Source organism: Pseudophryne corroboree, chromosome 3, assembly GCF_028390025.1.
Source record: "Pseudophryne corroboree isolate aPseCor3 chromosome 3, aPseCor3.hap2, whole genome shotgun sequence".
Lineage (NCBI taxonomy): Eukaryota > Metazoa > Chordata > Amphibia > Anura > Myobatrachidae > Pseudophryne > Pseudophryne corroboree.
The window spans coordinates 753,894,324-753,916,490 of NC_086446.1; the positions used below are offsets into that span (position 1 = coordinate 753,894,324).

The 22,167-nt window shown below is 48.7% G+C and overlaps 1 protein-coding gene across 2 annotated transcripts in view; it reads right to left on the reverse strand.

The window, feature by feature from the left end:
* Positions 1-9,701, reverse strand: part of PPRC1 (PPARG related coactivator 1) — a 79,126-nt gene extending 69,425 nt beyond the window's left edge. Inside the window, exons 1-3 of one of the 2 annotated variants that reach the window (XM_063962359.1) lie at positions 9,527-9,700; positions 7,301-7,450; positions 6,908-7,060 (exon numbers count right to left, since the gene is read on the reverse strand). In XM_063962359.1, coding sequence (XP_063818429.1) covers positions 6,908-7,060; positions 7,301-7,450; positions 9,527-9,700 — 477 coding nt within the window. Of the gene's footprint in view, positions 1-6,907; positions 7,061-7,300; positions 7,451-9,526 lie in introns of both variants that reach the window. The other variant, XM_063962360.1, reaches the window with a different exon arrangement.
* Positions 9,702-22,167: the final 12,466 nt, after the last annotated feature.

A 22,167-nucleotide genomic window follows, 5' to 3' on the forward strand; every position in this document is an offset into this window, starting at 1 on the left:
ATATCTAACTGGAGTCTGGAGGAGGGTCATAGGGGGAGGAGCCAGTGCACACCACCTGATCTGGAAAAGCTTTACTTTTTGTGCCCTGTCTCCTGCGGAGCCGCTATTCCCCATGGTCCTTTCAGGAACCCCAGCATCCACTAGGACGATAGAGGAAATATATATATATATATATATATATATATATATTTTCAGGGCCCTGACAACGTCTAGCAACTTGGAGTCCTCCAAGTCCCTAGTAGCCGCAGGCACCACAATAGGTTGTTTCAGGTGAAACGCTGACACCACCTTAGGAAGAAACTGGGGACGAGTCCGCAGTTCTGCCCTGTCCCGAATGGAAAATCAAATATGGGCTTTTGTAAGACAAAGCCGCCAATTTTGACAATCGCCTGGCCGAGGCCAGGGCCAACAGCATGGTCACTTTCCATGTGAGATATTTCAAATCCACAGATTTGAGTGGTTCAAACCAATATGATTTGAGGAATCCCAACACTACGTTGAGATCCCACGGTGCCACTGGAGGCACACAAGGGCTGTATATGCAATACTCCCTTGACAAACGTCTGGACTTCAGGAACTGAAGCCAATTCTTTCTGGAAGAAAATCTATAGGGCCGAAACTTGAACCTTAATGGACCCCAATTTGAGGCTCATAGACACTCCTGTTTGCAGGAAGTGCAGAAATCGACCTAGTTGAAATTTTTTCGTGGGGCCTTCCTGGCCTCACCCACGCAACATATTTTTACCACATGTGGTGATAACGTTGTGCGGTCACCTCCTTCCCGGCTTTGACCAGGGTAGGTATGACCTCTTCCGGAATGCCTTTTCCCTTAGGATCCGGCGTTCAAACCGCATGCCGTCAAACGCAGTCGCGGTAAGTCTTGGAACAGACAAGGTCCCTGCTGGAGCAGGTCCTTTCTTAAAGGCCGATGCCACGGTTCCTCTTGGAACAGACATGGTACTTGCTGAAAGCAAATCCCTTCTTAGCTCCCGAGGCCATTAGTCCTCTGTGAGCATCTCTTGAAGTTCCGGTTACCAAGTCCCTCTTGGCCAATCCGGAGCCACGAGTATAGTTCTTACTCCTCTATTCTTATAATTCTCAATACCTTGGTTATGAGAAGCAGAGGAGGGAACACATACACCGACTGTTACACCCACGGTGTTACCAGGACGTCCACAGCTATCGCCTGAAGGTCTCGTGACCTGGCGCAATACCCGTCCCATTTTTTTTTTTTCGGGCGGGACGCCATCATGTCCACCTTTGGTCTTTCCCAACGGTTCACAATCATGCGGAAAACTTCCCGATGAAGTTCCCACTCTCCCGGGTGGAGGTCGTGCCTGCTGAGGAAGTCTGCTTCCCAGTCGTCCACTCCCGGAATGAACACTGCTGACAGTGCTATCACATGATTTTCCGCCTAGCGAAAAATCCTTGCAGTTTTGCCACTGCCCTCCTGCTTCTTGTGCCGCCCTTTCTGTTTACGTGGGCGACTGCCGTGATGTTATCCCACTGGATCAATACCGGCTGACCTTGAAGCAGAGGTCTTGCTAAGCTTAGAGCATTATAAATTTGCTCTTAGCTCCAGTATATTTATGTGGAGAGAATTCTCCAGACTTGATCACACTCCTTATGTGACTGCTCCCCAGCCTCTCAGGCTGGCCTCCGTGGTCACGAGCATCCAATCCTGAATGCCGAATCTGCGGCCCTCTAGAAGATGAGCACTCTAATCACCACAGGAGAGACACCCTTGTCCTTGGATATAGGGTTATCCGCTGATGCATCTGAAGATGCGATCCGGACCATTTGTCCAGCAGATCCCACTGAAGAGTTCTTGCGTGAAATCTGCCGAATGGAAGCGCTTCGTAATAAGCCACCATTTTTACCAGGACTCTTGTGCAATGATGCACTGACACTTTTCCTGGTTTTAGGAGGATCCCGATTAGCTCGGATAACTCCCTGGCTTTCTCCTCTGGGAGAAACACCTTTTCCTGGACTGTGTCCAGAATCATCCCTAGGACCAGCAGACGTGTCGTCGGAACAACTGCGGTTTTGGAATATTTAGAATCCACCCGTGCTGTCGTAGAACTACTTGAGATAGTGCTACTCCGACCTCCAACTGTTCTCTGGACCTTGTTCTTATCAGGAGGTCGTCCATTTTCTTTGAAGACGAATCCTCCTTTCGGTCATTACCTTGGTAAGGACCCGGGGTGCCTTGGACAATCCAACGGCATCGTCTTGAAACTGATAGTGACAGTTCTGTACCACGAACCTGAGGTACCCTTGGTGAGAAAAGGCAAATTTTGGGACATGGAGGTAAGCATCCCTGATGTCCCGGGACACCATATAGTCCCCTTGTTCTTTGCTATCACTGCTCTGAGTGACTCCATCTGGATTTGAACCCTTGTAAGTGTTCAAATTTTTCAGATTTAGAATAGGTCTCACCTAGCCTTCAGTACCACCATATACTGTGGAGTAATACCCCTTTCCTTGTTGTCGGAGGGGTAATTTTATTATCACCTGCTGGGAATACAGCTTGTGAATTGTTTTCAATACTGCCTCCCTGTCGGAGGGAGACATTGGTACAGCAGACTACAGGAACCTGCGAGGGGGGAAACCTCTCGACATTCCAATCTGTACCCCTTGGATACTACTTGTAGGATCCAGGGGTCCTGTACGGTCCCAGCGTCATGCTGAGAACTTGGTAGAAGCGGTGGAGGGCTTCTGTTCCTGGGAATGGGCTGCCTGCTGCAGTCTTCTTCCCTTTCCTCTATCCCTGGGCAGATATGACTCTTATAGGGACGAAAGGACTGAGGCTGAAAAGACGGTGTCTTTTTCTGCAGAGATGTGACTTAGGGTAAAAAACGGTGGATTTTCCAGCAGTTGCCCTGGCCACCAGGTCCGATGGACCGACCCCAAATAACTCCTCCCCTTTATACGGCAATACATCTTTGTGCCGTTTGGAATCTGCATCACCTGACCACTGTCGTGTCCATAAACATCTTCTTGCAGATATGGACATCGCATTTACTCTTGATGCCAGAGTGCAAATATCCCTCTGCGCATCTCGCATATATAGAAATGCATCCTTTAAATGCTCTATAGTCAATAAAATACTGTCCCTGTCAAAGGTATCAATATTTTTAGTCAGGGAATCCGACCAAGCCACCTCAGCTCTGCACATCCAGGCTGAGGCGATCGCTGGTCGCAGTATAACACCAGCATGTGTGTGTATACTTTTTAGGATATTTTTCAGCCTCCTATCAGCTGGCTCCTTAAGTACGGCCCTATCCGTAGATGGTACCGCCACTTGTTCCGATAAGCGTGTGAGCGCCTTATCCACCCTGAGGGGTGTTTCCCACCGCGCCTTAACTTCTGGCGGGAAAAGGTATACCGCCAATAATTTTCTATCGGGGGAAACCCACGCATCATCACACACTTCATTTAATTTATCTGATTCAGGAAAAACTACAGGTAGTTTTTTCACCTCACACATAATACCCTTTTTTGTGGTACTTGGAGTATCAGAAATATGTAACACCTCCTTCATTGCCCTTAACGTGTGGCCCTAAAAGAAAATACGTTTGTTTCTTCACCGTCGACACTGAAATCAGTGTCCGTGTCTGGGTCTGTGTCGACCGACTGAGGTAAATGGGCATTTTACAGCCCCTGACGGTGTTTGAGACGCCTGGACAGATACTAATTTGTTCGCCGGCCCTCTCATGTCGTCAACCGGCTTGCAGCGTGTTGACATTGTCACGTAATTTCCATAAATAAGCCATCCATTCCGGTGTCGACTCCCTAGAGAGTGACATCACCATTACAGGCAATTTGCTCCGCCTCCTCACCAATATTTTCCTCATACATGTCGACACACACGTACCGACATACAGCACACACATAGGGAATGCTCTGATAGAGGACAGGACCCACTAGCCCTTTGGGGAGACAGAGGGAGAGTTTGCCAGCACACACCAAAACGCTATAATTATCCAGGGACAACCTTTATATAAGTGTTCCTCCCTTATAGCATTTTAATATATATACATATCGCCAAATCAGTGCCCCCCCTCTCTGTTTTAACCCTGTTTCTGTAGTGCAGTGCAGGGGAGAGCATGGGAGCCTTCCCACCAGCCTTTCTGTGAGGGAAAATGGCGCTGTGTGCTGAGGAGAATAGGCCCCGCCCCCTTTTCGGCGGGCTTCTTCTCCGGAGTTTTAGATATCTGGCAGGGGTTAAATACATCCATATAGCCTCAAGGGCTATATGTGATGTATTTTTCGCCATACAGGTATTATACATTGCTGCCCAGGGCGCCCCCCCCCAGCGCCCTGCACCCTCCGTGACCGCTGTGTGAAGTGTGCTGACAACAATGGCGCACAGCTGCAGTGCTGTGCGCTACCTGATGAAGACTGAGAGTCTTCTGCCGCCTGGTTCCGGACCTCTTCATCTTCAGCGTCTGCAAGGGGTGTCGGCGGCGCGGCTCCGGGACGAACCCCAGGGCGAGCCCTGTGTTCCGACTCCCTCTGGAGCTATGTCCAGTAGCCTAAGAATCCAATCCATCCTGCACGCAGGTGAGTTGAAAATCTCTCCCCTAAGTCCCTCGATGCAGTGAGCCTGTTGCCAGCAGGACTCACTGAAAATAAAGAACCTAAAAACTTTTTCTAAGTAACTCTTTAAGAGAGCCACCTAGATTGCACCCTTCTCGGCCGGGCACAAAAACCTAACTGAGGCTTGGAGGAGGGTCATAGGGGGAGGAGCCAGTACACACCATGTGATCCTAAAAGCTTGCTTTTGTGCCCTGTCTCCTGCGGAGCCGCTATTCCCCATGGTCCTGACGGAGTCCCCAGCATCCACTAGGACGTTAGAGAAAAGTAAAGCCTATGTAGCAGGATAAGCCACAATAATATGGAAGGACACCGTTGACTCTGGGACTTCCCAAAGCAAGTCTACAGATGTGTCCACTTACGTCGAACCTCCCTGCACATTAAACAGACTTTCTAGTCATGCCATGCCGTGGTGTGGTGTGACTCTGTAGCGGCAATCAATTTATTGTGTGACTTTTTACATTAAAATTAATCTTATTCACAAAATGAAGTTAAGATGCACAGGCAGCTTTTGCTGATTAAAATGATACGCAGCATGCCTATATTTTGTGTACGACCATGACTGTATCTGCATACGAAACGCAAAATTACAGGGTTTCCCTAGAAAACACTAACGTAGCATTTCGTATGTAGATACAGCTGCAGTTGAACACAAAATATAGGCATGCTGCATATTTTAAATCAGCAGAGTCTGCTTGTTCGTCTTATTGGCAAAAAAAAAAAAAAACCACCCAACCTCTTATTGTTAACCTGTCAGCTCACTCACTCCAAGCATCTCCTGCCGAGTGGTGTATTGAGGCAAGATGTATGAGAACACATGTAAGAGGGCTGGGGGTACACTGTGGCAAAGCTGTAATTAAAAATTTGACCCAAAACTGGCACTATAGCGTCCAGAAAGCATTGACAGCCCAAAAAGAATGATCCCAAAGGAAGTCTGGAACAAGCCTGGCGCAGAACAGGTATAGTGATCCACCTAGCTATGAAGCACTGAGTCTGGCCTGCCACGTTTAATCGCATTTACTAAAATCAATTGACTGCCAAATTTAGGACGTACGGTCAAGATAAATCAGTAACGCACGCACCACATCCAAAAGATGTAGCGTAGCCGATGTAGTAAGACAACAATGACTGGGAGAAATCCGAAAGAACAATATATTTGTTCAAGTGAAATCACGAGATAACCTTCGCTAGAAAAGACTGCTTTGTACGTAAAATCACTATTAGAATGGGGAAAAAAAATAGGGAACTTAAAGGACAAAGCCACCAATTCTGAAACTCTCCTGGAAGCACTGACCAGGAAGTAAGACACTTTCAACATAAGAAAATGCAATTTTCACGGACTCAAGATGCACAAAGGGCTTAACTGAAAAGCCACCAAAATTAATATTCCATGGAGGGGTAGAAAGGATATAAGCAGGTTGGATGCTTACCACTTGTTTGGAAACCTGACAAGCCCTCAGGATCTGGGTCTGGGTCTCAAACAGCACACCATCAAAGCCACAAATTGGGGTGCAGACACAGGTGGTCTTGGAGAGAAATATGCCAAGGAGACTCAAACATAATCTCGATCCGTAAACCATAAATTCATATGAACCGGATCACTCTTCCTAACATAAACCAAGTCAATGTAAGCGAATCCACCAAGGACCTACTGAGGGTCCCTGGACCGTGCACCATCTGTCAGGGAGCGCTGCTGCATTCCTTCCAATCAACAACCCAGATTTTAATTCCAAGAGTAAGTTATTTAACCTTAAAGAGATGCTGCAGGCAGAGTGCGGAATTTCAAGCACCCCACTAACTGGCTTCATCACCCTGTCCATTACCTCCCACTATGGGCTCAGTTTAACACTCCTGTTGGATGTTTACAAGTTGAGATGACATTAACAATCAATGACTAAGTCTACTGGTGCCACTTGGGAAAAATAGTCGCTCTCAAAATGTGACCTAGAACTTCAATATAGACTTAAATTGTGTAAACACTATACGATGCGACGGTCATTCCAATTTCCCTAATCCCAGAACACACGATATAGAGCGTGCACACTATCCAATCTTCTGAACAATGGCACGATGCGTGTCGGAGGATTGCGTCCAATTAACTGTTACTCCTCTTTCCACCATACCATCAGATTTCAATAAAACAGAATCTGTGGGTGTCGCACCACAAGAACGCTCCTGAATGGTCAACGTAGCTTGAAATATGCTTAGCGTTCAATACTGGGATTCAATTTGAACCGTCGTTTCAATGTTTGCCACATAATTCTACTTTCTGAACGGCAATACGGGTACAAAAACATAATAGACTTACAGAGCTAGAATCGCGAACCTTTGATGGCACCAGCAGGTCCGTATCAGGAAGTGTGTCAAATGGGGACATATTCTCATCGTCTGTATTGTCCAATATCTCTGTCAGAGCAGTAAGGAGAGTTAATTCATCCTCCTCGTCAAGAAGATCTTCATTCTGGGGAAACGCAACAAAATACTTTTACCAATGTGAGCGGATGCGGAACCATTTTGACAATGATTGGAACTAAATCACTAGTCTACAAAGAACAAACTTTTTTTTTTTATTTAAACAGAAGTCATGAACACAACTCAAGCCACCTGTGCCAAGTCGCAGCCAACACCGCTAGGTGTTTGAGGTATAAAATGGATCATCCATTCAGATGGTCCCATGGATTGTGGCGTGTGTTGTCAGTACCTCAGCTTGGCCACCAATATCATCAAGGATGGAAATTATGGAGTGGTCAATGTATCCTTGGAAGGTCCCCAGTAGCCCTTCATTATCCAGGGATGACAGAGAGAGTTCAGAGAGGTCATCACAGGCCTCATCTTCATCCAGGCCACCACACTGCAAGAGGATATCTGAAATTACTCCAGAGTGCTTACACGTTTCATCTAGTGCAAAGACAGACACTGTTTGCATGTATCATGAATACGGATCAGATAATATCTGCAACATGAATTTCCCGGGATCAAGAACACAAACAGCCCTGCACCCTGATATCGTTACTGCCCGACAGCTCCCGGGATATACAATACAGTCTACAGGGATATACAATGCTAATAGTAATATTACTGGTCGAGGGATGATAAAGAGCTAGAAGTTACAGGATTACATATAAAATAACAAATATACTTAAAATGAATTTCAACTAGCAACCATAGCAGACAATGCTGGGCCAAGATGATGCAATTTGCAGTTGATTACATCATCAAGGTCCTGCCACACCCACTTCCCAAAAAAGAAAAAGTGGGATTGTGACGGTGGAAGCGTTGCCCAGTAGGGTGGCAGAATATCAGGGCAACATCAGAGTTTCAGTTTTGAGGATCAGAGGACAGTAAAGTAATAGTTGGGCGAAATCACTTAAGAAACAAAAAGAGTAATTATCCTGGAGAATAATACAGATAAAGGTCTGGAATGGAATGATTTAACAGAAGGATTACAGGAGCCTGGGATCACAGAATACAGATTAGAATCAGAGGCTGGGACGATATAGTAGAAGTAATGCAGACTACAGTCAGAGGCGAGTATGATAATAGATGTAATACAGATAAGAGTAAGTGACTCAGAATTAAACAGAGCAATACATAGTAGAGTCGGATGTTTGGATGTTATGTTAAGGGCCCTACACACTATGCGATCCGCCGCCGAGCTGCCCGACTGCAGATACGACCGACCCGGCGGCGTGGAAGGCAGTGATGGGGGGAGGGGGGGGGGGTGAAGTTTCTGCACTCCCCCTGTCTCCCGGCTCCATAGCAGTGCAGGCAAATATGGACCAGATCGTCCATATTGGCCTGCATGCACAAGCGACGTGGCACCAACGATGAACAAGCGCTGGGCCGAACATCATTCATCGCTGGTGCCTCCACACTGCAAGATATGAACGAGATCATTCATATCTTTCAGTAATATCGCCCAGTGTGTATGGCCTATTAGATCATAGGTCTGCAAACTCGGTCCTCATTACCCCACACAGAGCATGTTTTGCAGGTAAGCAAGCAGGTGCACAGGTGTATTAATTACTCACTGACACATTCGTATCGTTCACACTGACTGGAAGTGAAGGTTTCCCATATGGTGTTCTAATGCCGCTGTACAATAGCAGAATTTGTTTCCGCTAATTCTAGCGCACAAAAAGCCTTCTCTACTGGCGTAGCAGGCAATTTGCTTGCGTGGCACAATAGCCGCTGACGCCACAGAAACTTTCACGCCAGCTGAGATTTTTATCTTGTTCCCCCACTTCCGGCCAGTGTAAACAATCCGAAGCAAGGCGCCACAGCGGCTGTTGCGAGTGTTGACGGGGACATGCACTGGTGGGTTTGGAACAAATTGGATTATCGCATTACTATCGGTCGTGTGACAAAAGCCTGCACATAGGGGAGGGGGGGGATTCAAATGTTTGAAAAGTCAGCTGGGTGTCTGTTTTTTTCCTAATAGACACCCAACCAACTTTTCAAACATTTGAATTCCCCCCATAGAACACTTGTTACTTATGGAAATTTACAGCCATATACTACAGACCCATGCATTTTGACTAGATCAATAATACTTTGGTTTATTTAAAACATGATTCAGCGTGTCTATCTCTATCACATAGTAACCCTGTAATAAGCTGAGATGTGGGGCCAGTGGGACAGCAGCTGGAAGTTACTCTGGGGCCACATGATAATTTGGGGGGTTCCCTGTATAGAGGCCCCCAGCCTGTGACTGGAGCTGCACAGAGGGGGGGGCAGCTACCATGCACAATGGCCGGGTGGCCCCGGGGCCAGTGCCCGGGCGCTCCCACGGGCGGCTCCTGCACACACGCGTGTCTCTGCTATCCACGTGTCACCGGCAGCTGGTGCAGACAGCGCCTCTGGGGGCCCCCGGTGCCCACCACGGACCTCGCCCGCCTCTGCAAGCCTGGGGCAGCTGCTGCGGTACCTGGTGGCGGCCTCCGGCGGCGAAGAACTCCATCCCCCCGATTATTTGCGTCTCCTCTCCCGTTCCCCACCGCGCCGCCATCTTGGCCCTCGCCTCTGATACTGATAGATACTTTTTGCCGGCACACGTGGTGCTCGCCGCATGGTAGGGGGCGGGGCTGGGCCGGGCGGCCATCTTGGTGGTGGCAAAACTCCCAAAGTCCTGAGGAACTTCAGGTAGCTAATGTTGTGTCTCAGCAGGTAGTTTATTTGTGCACGAAGCGTCAGCAAACACAACAAATCAATGATTCCGTAGCTGGCAGCCCTTCATTGTCAGGATACTAGTTTATGTTTCAAGGTTTGTGCCAGGAAATGTCAATATTGATCAAGTGGGTAGTCACTTATCTGCTGGTACATGTTATTGTTACCACGTAGTTCCTGCTCTCTTGGCTTTATAACTCGATATTTGTTCAGTAGGTGTATGAAAAATGCCAAAACATTTCCTATCTATGAGTATGTATACAATATGATGTGTTATGTTCAATGTACTTTGCTTTGCACATTGCTGTAATAAAAAAAAATGTGTGTGTGTGTGTGTGTGTGTGTGTGTGTGTGTGTGTGTGTGTGTGTGTGTGTGTGTATATAAAAGATAGAGGGACGCACCAAGTGAGTATTAAAGTATCAATGATTTAATAACATAATAAAAGCTTACATACATCTAAAAAAAATGTCATCAGGCTCACGCTTCTCTTGCGAAACCTCCGGATGTCTCACAGTGTGAAAGCTGTAATGGCTGATACAAGCATTCGGCTACGGGTCTCCCGCTAGCAAGACAGGCGTCTGCAGTGTATTCAAGCCTTCCCAGCCTCGGATCTTTCGTTTTCCACGGATAATGACTGTGACGTCTGTCCGCTTCAGTCCACAGGCCACGCCCAACTGGTTTCGTCGTTAGACTTCGTCAGGTGGTGCGTGGTCTCACTAGTACCCGCTCAGTATTTATTTATGCTCATATCACATTCTTCAACAAATTAATATGGTAATAGACAATTCACAATTAGCACAACATTCCTTAACAATCACAATTCCAAATACATACATTCTTATATACGAACGACAGCTTTAGCATATAAAACAGCCCTCCTTTAATAGCATATAATATACTAGGTGATTCATCGCGCCCTACGGGCGCTCTTCACACTGTCGCAAGGGGCTACGCTCCTTAAACCCTTGCACGCCCTTGTGGCGTGCAATATTCTTTTCTCTAACGTCCTAGTGGATGCTGGGGACTCCGTAAGGACCATGGGGAATAGACGGGCTCCGCAGGAGACTGGGCACTCTAAGAAAGATTTAGTACTACTGGTGTGCACTGGCTCCTCCCTCTATGCCCCTCCTCCAGACCTCAGTTAGAATCTGTGCCCGGCCAGAGCTGGGTGCTTTTAGTGGGCTCTCCTGAGCTTGCTAATAAGAAAGTATTTTAGTTAGGTTTTTTTATTTTCAGAGAGCTTCTGCTGGCAACAGACTCTCTGCTACAAGGGACTGAGGGGAGAGAAGCAAACCTACTAACTGCGGCTAGGTTGCGCTTCTTAGGCTACTGGACACCATTAGCTCCAGAGGGATCGAACACAGGACCTGACCTTGTCGTCCGTTCCCGGAACCGCGCCGCCGTCCCCCTCGCAGAGCCAGAAGACAGAAGCCGGCAGAAGCAAGAAGACATCGAAATCGGCGGCAGAAGACTTCAAGCGGAGACCCTGCTTCGCGACCAACCGGTTCTGATCCAGTCAGACAATATCACCGCAGTGGTTCATGTAAACCGCCAAGGCGGCACAAGGAGCAGGGTGGCGATGGTAGAAGCCACCAGAATTCTTCGCTGGGCGGAGAATCACGTAAGCACACTGTCAGCAGTGTTCATTCCGGGAGTGGACAACTGGCAAGCAGACTTCCTCAGCAGGCACGACCTCCACCCGGGAGAGGGGGGACTTCACCAAGAAGTCTTCACGCAGATTGCAAATCGACGGGAACTGCCACAGGTGGACATGATGGCGTCCCGCCTCGACAAAAAGCTAAAATGGTATTGCGCCAGGTCAAGGGACCCTCAGGCGATAGCTGTGGACGCACTAGTCACACCGTGGGTGTTCCAGTCGGTCTATGTGTTTCCTCCTCTTCCTCTCATACCAAAGGTGCTGAGAATTGTAAGAAAAAGAGGAGTGAGAACAATACTCATTGTTCCGGATTGGCCATGAAGGACTTGGTACCCGGAACTGCAAGAAATGCTCACAGAGGACCCATGGCCTCTGCCTCTCAGACAGGACCTGTTGCAACAAGGGCCCTGTCTGTTCCAAGACTTACCGCGGCTGCGTTTGACGGCATGGCGGTTGAACGCCGGATCCTAGCGGAAAAAGGCATTCCGTATGAAGTTATTCCTACGCTGATAAAGGCTAGGAAGGACGTGACAGCAAAGCATTATCACCATATATGGCGAAAATATGTTGCTTGGTGTGAGGCCAGGAAGGCCCTACAGAAGAATTCCAGCTGGGTCGATTCCTGCACTTCCTACAGTCAGGAGTGACTATGGGCCTAAAATTAGGGTCCATAAAGGTCCAGATTTCGGCCCTATCCATCTTCTTTCAAAAAGAACTGGCTTCACTGCCTGAGGTTCAGACGTTTGTTAAGGGAGTGCTGCATATTCAGCCCCCTTTTGTGCCACCAGTGGCACCTTGGGATCTTAACGTGGTGTTGGATTTCCTGAAATCCCACTGGTTTGAGCCACTTAAGACCGTGGAACTAAAGTATCTCATGTGGAAAGTGGTCATGCTGTTGGCTTTAGCTTCAGCTAGGCGTGTGTCAGATTTGGCGGCTTTGTCATGTAAAAGCCCCTATCTGGTTTTCCAGATGGACAGGGCAGAATTGCGGACTCGTCCGCAATTTCTGCCAAAGGTGGTGTCACCTTTTCATTTGAACCAACCTATTGTGGTGCCTGCGGCTACTTGTGACTTGGAGAATTCCAAGTTGCTTGACGTAGTCCGGGCTTTGAAGATTTATGTAACCAGAACGGCTGGAGTCAGGAAGACTGACTCGCTGTTTATCCTGTATGCTTCCAACAAACTGGGTGCTCCTGCTTCAAAGCAAACTACTGCTCGCTGGATCTGTAACACGATTCAGCAGGCTCATTCTGCGGCTGGATTGCCGCATCCAAAATCAGTGAAAGCCCATTCCACAAGGAAGGTGGGCTCTTCTTGGGCGGCTGCCCGAGGGGTCTCGGCATTACAGCTTTGCCGAGCTGCTACTTGGTCGGGTTCAAACACATTTGCAAAATTCTACAAGTTTGATACCCTGGCTGAGGAGGACCTTGTGTTTGCCCATTCGGTGCTGCAGAGTCATCCGCACTCTCCTGCCCGTTTGGGTGCTTTGGTATAATCCCCATGGTCCTTACGGAGTCCCCAGCATCCATTAGGACGTTAGAGAAAATAAGATTTTACTCACCGATAAATCTATTTCTCGTAGTCTGTAGTGGATGCTGGGCGCCCGTCCCAAGTGCGGACTTTCTGCAATACGTGTATATAGTTATTGCTTAATAAAGGGTTATGTTATGTTGGCATCCATTGGTTGATGCTCTGTTGTTGTTCATACTGTTAACTGGGTAAGTTTATCACAAGTTATACGGTGTGATTGGTGTGGCTGGTATGAGTCTTACCCTGGATTCCAAAATCCTTTCCTTGTAATGTCAGCTCTTCCGGGCACAGTTTCCTTAACTGAGGTTTGGAGGAGGGGCATAGAGGGAGGAGCCAGTGCACACCAGTAGTACTACATCTTTCTTAGAGTGCCCAGTCTCCTGCGGAGCCCGTCTATTCCCCATGGTCCTTCCGGAGTCCCCAGCATCCACTACGGACTACGAGAAATAGATTTACCGGTGAGTAAAATCTTATTATTATATAGAGTATTACCTCCAATCATAATTGTGTGAGTGGTTAAATATTGCACGGACAAAGGGCATGCAATGGTTAAGGGGTCATAACCCCTTGCAATGGCGTGAACAGCGCACGCAGGGCCTGATGCATACTTGCCTACTTTTGAAAAAGCATTTCAGGGAGATTGTGAAAGTAAAACCTGTAAGATGCACTCAATAATCTACATCTCCCAGCAGCCCTTAGCGCCGGAATGCTCCTGCACTAAGGGCTGCTGGGAGCTGTAGTTTATTTAGTGCGTCTACTTCCCTTTAATGCAACACGTTGGGACACCATCCCTAACAATAGTGACTGGCTGGCAGAACTGACTGACTCGTTGAATCAATGTAAAAGGTGAGAGTGCTGTGCAGTGTCATTGACACTGCACACCCACTGCACTGCACAGCACTGTCACCTTTTACATTGATTCAGCGTCCAGACATTACCGTCAGCAATATCACCCACTCTATCCGTTACATTAGCCATCTCGGGGCTTACAGGCCAGCAGGCCAGGTGCTGTGTTGCGGAGTCAGGGCCTCTAAGGATCTGGGCGCGGCTATGGCGGGGAGGCACTTCTGTGACATCACGCGCAGAGGAGGCTCCGGGGCTTAGAGAGTATGCGATGCAGGGAGGCCTATGAAAGCCTTCCGCTGCGCTGCTTTCATACACATCTATGCCGGTGGCCGCAGCAGCTTTTGTTCCACCTGCGCCACGGCTAGGGAGTGGGGATTGTTGATGCCGGAGGGGGCTGGCAGACTGGCAGCAGGACATAGGACGCTGCAGTAAAAGTTTTTTCTCTTACGTCCTAGAGGATGCTGTGGACTCCAAAAGGACCATGGGGTATAGACGGGATCCGCAGGAGCTTGGGCACACTAAAAAGACTTTGACTGGGTATGAACTGGCTCCTCCCTCTATGCCCCTCCCCCAGACCTCAGTTAGACTTTGTGCCCAGGAGTGACTGGACACACACTAGTGGAGCTCTACTGAGTTTCTCTAGAAAGACTTTTGTTAGGTTTTTTATTTTCAGGGAGACCTGCTGGCTACAGGCTCCCTGCATCGTGGAACTGAGGGGAGAGAAGTCAGACCTACTTCTTCTTAGTTAAAGGCTCTGCTTCTTAGGCTACTGGACACCATTAGCTCCAGAGGGTTCAATCACTTGGTTCGCCTAGCTGCTTGTTCCCGGAGCCGCGCCGTCACCCCCCTCACAGAAGCCAGAAGGAAGAAGCCGGGTGAGTATTAGAAGAACCGAAGACTTCAGTGACGGCAGAAGACTTCAGTAACGAGGTACAGCTCAGCGGTAGCGCTGCGCTCCATGCTCCCACACACATCACCAACGGCACTCGCAGGGTAGGGGGGAGCGCCCTGGGCAGCAGTTACTGGGGTCAGTAGACTGGCAGAACAGATTATACGGTGCCTGGGCACCGTATAGATTACCCCCGCCAGTATAAAAGGGGCGGGCCTTAGCCGGCACATTGCTCACCAGCGCCATTTTCTCTCTCTCTACAGTGCTGCAGAGACGCTGGCCCGGACCTCCAGGCTCCCACAAGTAACAAGGGGGCAAAAATGGGGGGGGGGGGGGGGGGGTGCACATAAACTTTGGTGCTTTTATCATATTGTTGACAGCGCTGGTCACATATACTATATCTATTAGTATATGGGCGCTGGGGTGTGAGCTGGCATACTCCCTCTGTGTTTCTCTCTACGGGCTTCCCTGTGGGTCTGTCCCCTTGTTTTTGGCCAGTGTGGGTGTGTCGGTACTCCGTGTCGACATGTCTGAGGCTGGGTGTTCCTCCCCGGAGGAAGTTATTTGGGGTGCAGAGAGGGATTTGGGTATGACTCTGTCGGCACAGCCGACTGCTGATTGGGTGACTATGCTGAGTACACTGAATGCAAATGTGGCTTTATTATCTAAGAGACTGGATAAATCTGATTCGCAGACACAAACATGGAGAAAATCCATGGAGGAGGCTTTGTCTCAGGTACAGACTACCTCAGGGTCACAAAAGCGTTCTTTTACCCAGATGGCAGATACAGGTACCGACATGGACTCTGATTCCGATGTCGATTTCAATGAGGCTTCTTTACATCCAAGGGTTGTTAAGAGCATTCAGTACATGATTATAGCCATCAAAGATGTTTTACATATATCTGAGGAACCTGCCGTTCCTGACACAAGAGTTTGTTTGTTTGTTTGTTTAAAGGGAAAAGGCCTGAGGTAAAATTTCCCCCATGAAATGAATGCACTTTGTGAAAAGGCTTGGGAGTCGCCTTACAAAAGGTGGCAGATTCCCAAGAGAATTTTGATGGCATATCCTTTCCCCTCTGACGACAGGGACAAATGGGAGTCGTCTCCCAATGTGGACAAGGCTCTATCCCGTTTGTCCAAGAAGGTGGCGCTTCCGTCTCCGGACACAGCTGCTCTCAAGGACCCAGCGGATCGCAAACTGGAGACGACATTGAAGTCCATTTTCGTTAATACTGGTGCAATGCTCAGACCTGCTGTGGCGTCGGTATGGGTGAGTAGTGCTATTGCTAAGTGGGCTGATAATTTGGCTTCTGATATGGATACCCTTGATAAGGATAACATTCTTTTGACTCTTGGTTATATCAAGGACGCTGCAGATTACCTAAAGGATGCAGCGAGGGATGTTGGCCTCTTGGGATCAAGAGCCAATGCCATGGCGGTCTCGGCCAGAAGGGCGCTGTGGATTCATCAATGGAATGCTGATGCCGACTCCAAGAAGAATATGGAAGCTCTCCCTTTTAAAGGTAGTGTTTTGTTTGGTGACGGCCTGGCTGACCTGGTGTCTACCGCTACTGTGGGTAAGTCATCTTTTCTTCCTTATGTTCCCACACAACAGACGAAGGCACTCCATCAGCAGATGAAGTCCTTTCGGCCTAATAAATACAAAAGAGGTAAGGGCTCATCCTTCCTCGCCTCAAAGGGTAGAGGAAGGGGAAAGACGTTGCCTGCAGTGTCAGGCACCCAGGACCAAAAGTCCTCCCCCGCCTCTACCAAGTCCACCGCATGACGCTGGGGCTCCCCTGCGGGAGTCCGTACCGGTGGGGGGCCGTCTCCGATTCTTCAGTTAGGTCTGGGTTCAATCGGCCCTGGATCCTTGGGTCTTAGACATAGTGTCCCAAGGGTACAGACTGGAGTTTCAGGAGATGCCCCCCCGCCGCTTTTTCGTGTCGGCCTTGCCAGTTTCTCTTCCCGAAAGAGAGGTGGTAAAGGCTGCAATACAAAAGTTGTGTCAACAGAGGGTCGTTGTGCCGGTTTCCCCGTCCCAACGGGGGGGAAGGGTTCTATTCGAGCCTCTTTGTCGTGCCGAAGCCGGACGGCTCAGGCAGACCGATTCTGAACCTAAAATCCCTCAATCCATACTTGAAAATTTTCAAGTTCAAGATGGAGTCTCTTCGAGCTGTGTTCTCCAGCCTCGAAGGGGGTTATTTTATGGCGTCAGTCGACATAAAGGATGCTTACTTGCACGTCCCGATATACCCTCCTCATCAAGCCTTCCTGAGGTTTGCGGTACAGGACGGTCATTACCAATTTCAGGCGTTGCCGTTTGAGCTCTCCACGGCCCCAAGGGTTTTCACCAAGGTAATGGCGGAAATTATGGTTCTCCTTCGCAAGCAAGGGGTCACAATTATCCCGTACTTGGACGATCTCCTGATAAAGGCGAGGTCCAAGGAACAGTTGTTGAGAAATGTGGATCTCACCCTGTCGGTTCTGCGACATCATGGTTGGATTCTAAATTTGCCAAAGTCTCAGTTGATCCCGGCCACTCGGCTGTCCTTTCTGGGTATGATCCTAGACACGGAACTACAGAGAGTATTTCTTCCGGAGGACAAAGCTCTGGAAATCCAGACCATGGTCAGGGAGCTTCTGAGGCCGACAAGTGTGTCGATTCATCAATGCACTCGGTTACTAGGGAAGATGGTGGCGGCTTACGAAGCCTTTCCGTTTGGCAGGTTTCATGCCCGGGTGTTTCAGTGGGATCTGCTAAACAAATGGTCCGCACATGCACCGGAAAATAAGTCTATCTTCCAGGGCCAGGATCTCTCTCCTCTGGTGGCTGCAAGGTTCTCACCTCCTAGAGGGACGCCGATTCGGAATCCAGGACTGGGTCCTGCTGACAACAGATGCAAGTCTCCGAGGCTGGGGCGCGGTCACGCAAGGAAGACATTTCCAGGGAAAGTGGTCAAGCCAGGAATCTTGTCTCCACATAAATGTTCTCGAGTTAAGAGCCATTTACAACGGCCTGCTGCAAGTGAAGAACCTTCTTCAGGGTCTCCCTGTCCTGATCCAGTCGGACAACATAACAGCGGTGGCGTACGTAAACCGCCAAGGCGGAACAAGGAGCAGGGCGGCAATGGCGGAGGCCACAAGAATCTTTCGCTGGACGGAACAGCACGTGAACGCTCTGTCAGCAGTCTTCCTCCCGGGGCGTGGACAACTGGGAAGCAGACTTCCTCAGCAGACACGATCTCCATCCGGGAGAGTGGGCTCTTCATCAAGAGGAATTTGCAGAAGTGACAAGGCATTGGGGAATTCCTCTGATAGACATGATGGCGTCGCGCCTCAACAAGAAGATTCCGAGGTATTGTTCCAGGTCAAGGGACCCCCAAGCCAGTGCAGTGGACGCCCTGGTAACTCCGTGGGTGTTTCAGTCGGTGTATGTGTTCCCTCCGCTTCCTCTCATTCCAAAGGTGCTGAGGATCGTACGACGAACAGGTGTTCAGGCAATACTTGTTGTTCCATATTGGACACGGAGGGCTTGGTACCCGGATCTTCAGGAATTGCTGGTAGAAGATCCTTGGCCGCTTCCTCTAAGAGAGGACCTGTTACTGCAGGGGCCCTGCGTGTTTCCAGACTTACCGCGGCTGCGTTTGACGGCGTGGAAGTTGAACGCCAAATCCTAGCTCCGAAGGGTATTCCTGGGGAGGTTATTCCCACTCTCCTTAAAGCTAGGAAGGAGGTTACGGCAAAAAATTATCACCGTATTTGGAGGAAGTATGTGTACTGGTGTGAAAGAAAAATCAATTTGTGTTCCCTAATGCACACTGAGTGAAAAGTACTAATACTACATAATAATAAGATAATACGGAGATCTTAGTTGCGTATATATCTGCAGATATAGGGTTAAGCCCCCAGGCCGATCGACAAGGCTTCTCTGGGGGTCCCTAATACTAGGTATGGGTCCGGGGTGCAGGACCCCATCACGTCGACACAGGTCGGCCACCCTAGGTCAGCACACAGGTGAAAATTAATAAGGGTTAATAAGAAGCACAGAAGTGCTATGTAAGTGGTGTGATTAAAATAATACAAAAATATATACAAAGTGATAGGGAAAATCAAAAGTGTTAATAAAGTGTTAGGGTGTGTCGACCTGAAGCCGCCCAGCCATACCGACACAGGGGCCACCGCACCCCACACCCACCCCATGAATAATTACACATATGTCTGGGTCTAAATTCCCAGTGTAAGGCCACATGATAATGGCTCCTACAGTATCTGAGAGCCAGCTTACCTGGAGACACCCCTGGCTTCTCCAATGGCCCTCTGGAGTCAGCAATCCCTCCTAATGCTGACCCATCCATGCCTCTCTAAATACAATGCAAATATAATGGTGAGCTGCTCAATCAGATTGTAATTTTACTCAGGTGCTAAAAGGGAGGGGTAATTCTGTGGAAGAAAAAACAATTTTGGGGTGTGGGCCTGGAGCTGCAGCTCCATCAGCCCCATTGTTATTCCTGCTCTGGGAACACACAGCAGCCAAAGGGCTGAGCCTCCCATTGGATGTAACCTGTGTGGGAGGACGTTTCTCACCCAATCAGCTGTGGACTGGTTGTGATAGACCTGCTGCTAACCCAATGAGAGCTCCTAGCCACGCCCAGCGTTATACACACAGTCACAGAGTGACAGATCTGGGCTATTATATAGGAGATGACCCATTGACCTCTATTTTTCCAACATTTATATCTAGCAACATTACACATATTCACATTGTAACATATAGTTAAAAAAACACTTATGCTGTCTATATTGATACCAGTCTCATGGCTTACAAAGATACATTTTATGCAATAAGTTTTAAAAGTGCTCTAAAAACGAGAGGAAGAAAAAGGACAAAAGAAACAGGCAGGGCCTCCTCCCCTGACAGGCAAAATATAGGGGTGTGGCCTCATGGGGAAGGGGCATGGTCAGTTATGCCCCCTGTAGCTGTGTCCTCAGTAGTTGTGCCCCCTGTAGCTGTGCCTTCAGTAGTTGTGCCCCCTGTTGTGCCCCCTGTAGCTGTGCCCTCAGTAGTTGTGCCCCCAGTACTGTGCCCCCTGTAGCTGTGCCATCAGTAATTGTGCCCCCTGTAGCTGTGCCGCTTACAAAAACAAAAAAATACTCACCATCCCGCTCCTGGTTTCCGACCGCTGCTGCCCTCTATCTCCGGCCGCCGGCGCCGCTCCTCGGATCTATCAGAGAGACGTCATGACGTCTCTCCCATAGAACCGCATAGACACAAGAGGACAAATGTAATAGCTTGAGAGATTCAGAAAGTGAGAGATTTGGTAAGGTTTTTCAGGTTTTTTTTTTTAAAGTGGCGATCATTTACACTGCAAAACCAGGTTGATCTTGCTGTGTAAATTATTGCCACTTTAAAAAAAAACTGCAAAACCTTACCAAATCTCTCACTTTTTGAAACTCTCACTCTATTACATATGGCCCTAGAGGTCAATTATGACCTCTAGCGTCTATGGCTGCTCCCACAATGCCGTGCGGTGCGCGATGACGTTGATGGGTTATGTTCCTTGCCCAGGGGGGAGCTAATCTTACTCCTACAGCATATTCAGGACTCTTCTAACTTTATGGTGGAGGCCATAAAGGAAAGTGGTTTGCTTAACGCACGCACCACTGCCATGGCAGTGTCAGCACGCAGGGGCTTGTGGGTACGCCAGTGGACTGCGGATGTGGATTCCAGGAAAGGCGTGGAAAGCCTACCATTCACAGGTGAGGCCCTTTTTGGAGATGAACTGGATACGTGGATATCCAAGGCCACGGCGGGTAAATCTACTTACCTTCCTTCCGCAGCACCCCCAGCTAGGAAAACCTACTCTGCTCCAACTCTACAGTCCTTTCGGATAGCGAAATTTAAAAATAAATCCAAAAGTTCTTCTACAGCCTTCAAAGGCAATAGAGGTAAACCCAGAAAACCATCAGCTGCAGGTTCTCAGGAACAGACCTCCGGTTCTGCATCCTCAAAGCCTTAAGCATGACGGTGGACCGCACTGCCTGGAAGATAGGCAGGTGGGAGCCCGATTACGTTATTTCAGTCACATTTGGGCAACATCTTGCCATGATCCCTGGGTAAAAGATCTTATCGCCCAGGGTTACAGACTGGAGTTTCAGGAACTCCCACCTCACAGGTTCTTCAAGTCAGGCTTACCAGCTTCTCCAGAATGCAATGTGACTTTACAGGAAGCAATTCAGAAACTGGTACTTACTCAGGTCATTGTCCCAGTTCCACTTCAACTACAAAAAAAGGTTACTATTCCAACCTGTTTGTGGTACCGAAACCGGACGGTTCGGTAAGGCCCATTTTAAACCTCAAGTCACTGAACCCGTACTTACGGGTGTTCAAGTTCAAGATGAAGTCTCTGAGAGCAGTGATCTCAGGTCTGGAGGAATTGGAATTCCTGGTGTCTCTAGACATCAAGGATGCGTACCTTCATATTCCGATTTGGCCTCCTCATCAGGCTTATCTGAAGTTTGCACTACAGGACTGTCACTACCAGTTCCAGGCCCTGCCATTTGGGCTCTCCACGGCACTGAGGGTATTCACCAAGGTGATGGCAGAGATGATGTTTCTCCTCCGCAAGCAGGGAGTGAACATAATACCTTACCTGGATGACCTGCTGATAAAAGCACCATCCAGGGAGAGGTTGTTTGACAACATTGCCCTCTGAACCCGACTACTCCAGGAACATGGGGGGATTCTGAACCTACCAAAATCCCACCCGGAACCAACACGGAGGCTTCCATTCCTGGGGATGATACTGGATACGGAGGAACAGAAGGTATTCCTTCCATTGGAAAAGGCATTGGTAATCCAGTCAATGGTGCGGGGAGTGTTCTCACACCAACCCGGATATCGGTGCATCTATGCATTCGTCTTCTGGGGAAGATGGTAGCCTCTTACGAGGCTCTGCAGTACGGAAGGTTTCATGCAAGGCCCTTCCAGCTGGATCTGTTGGACATATGGGCCCTCATTCCGAGTTGTTCGCTCGTTGCCGATTTTCTCTATATTGCGATTAGTCGCTTACTGCGCATGCGCATGGTTCGCAGAGCGCATGCGCTTAGTTATTTTACTCAAAAGTTAGGTATTTTACTCACGGCATTACAAGGATTTTTCTTCGTTCTGGTGATCGGAGTGTGATTGACAGGAAGTGGGTGTTTCTGGGCGGAAACTGGCTGTTTTATGGGTGTGTGTGAAAACAGGGGAGTGCCTGGGCGAACGCTGGGTGTGTTTGTGACGTCAAACCAGGAACGAAACTGACTGAACTGATCGCAGTGGCAGAGTAAGTGTCGAGCTACTCAGAAACTGCTAAGAAATTTCTATTCGCAATTTTGCGAATCTTTCGTTCGCAATTCTGCTAAGCTAAGATACACTCCCAGAGGGCGGCGGCTTAGTGTGTGCAATGCTGCTAAAAGCAGCTAGCGAGCGAA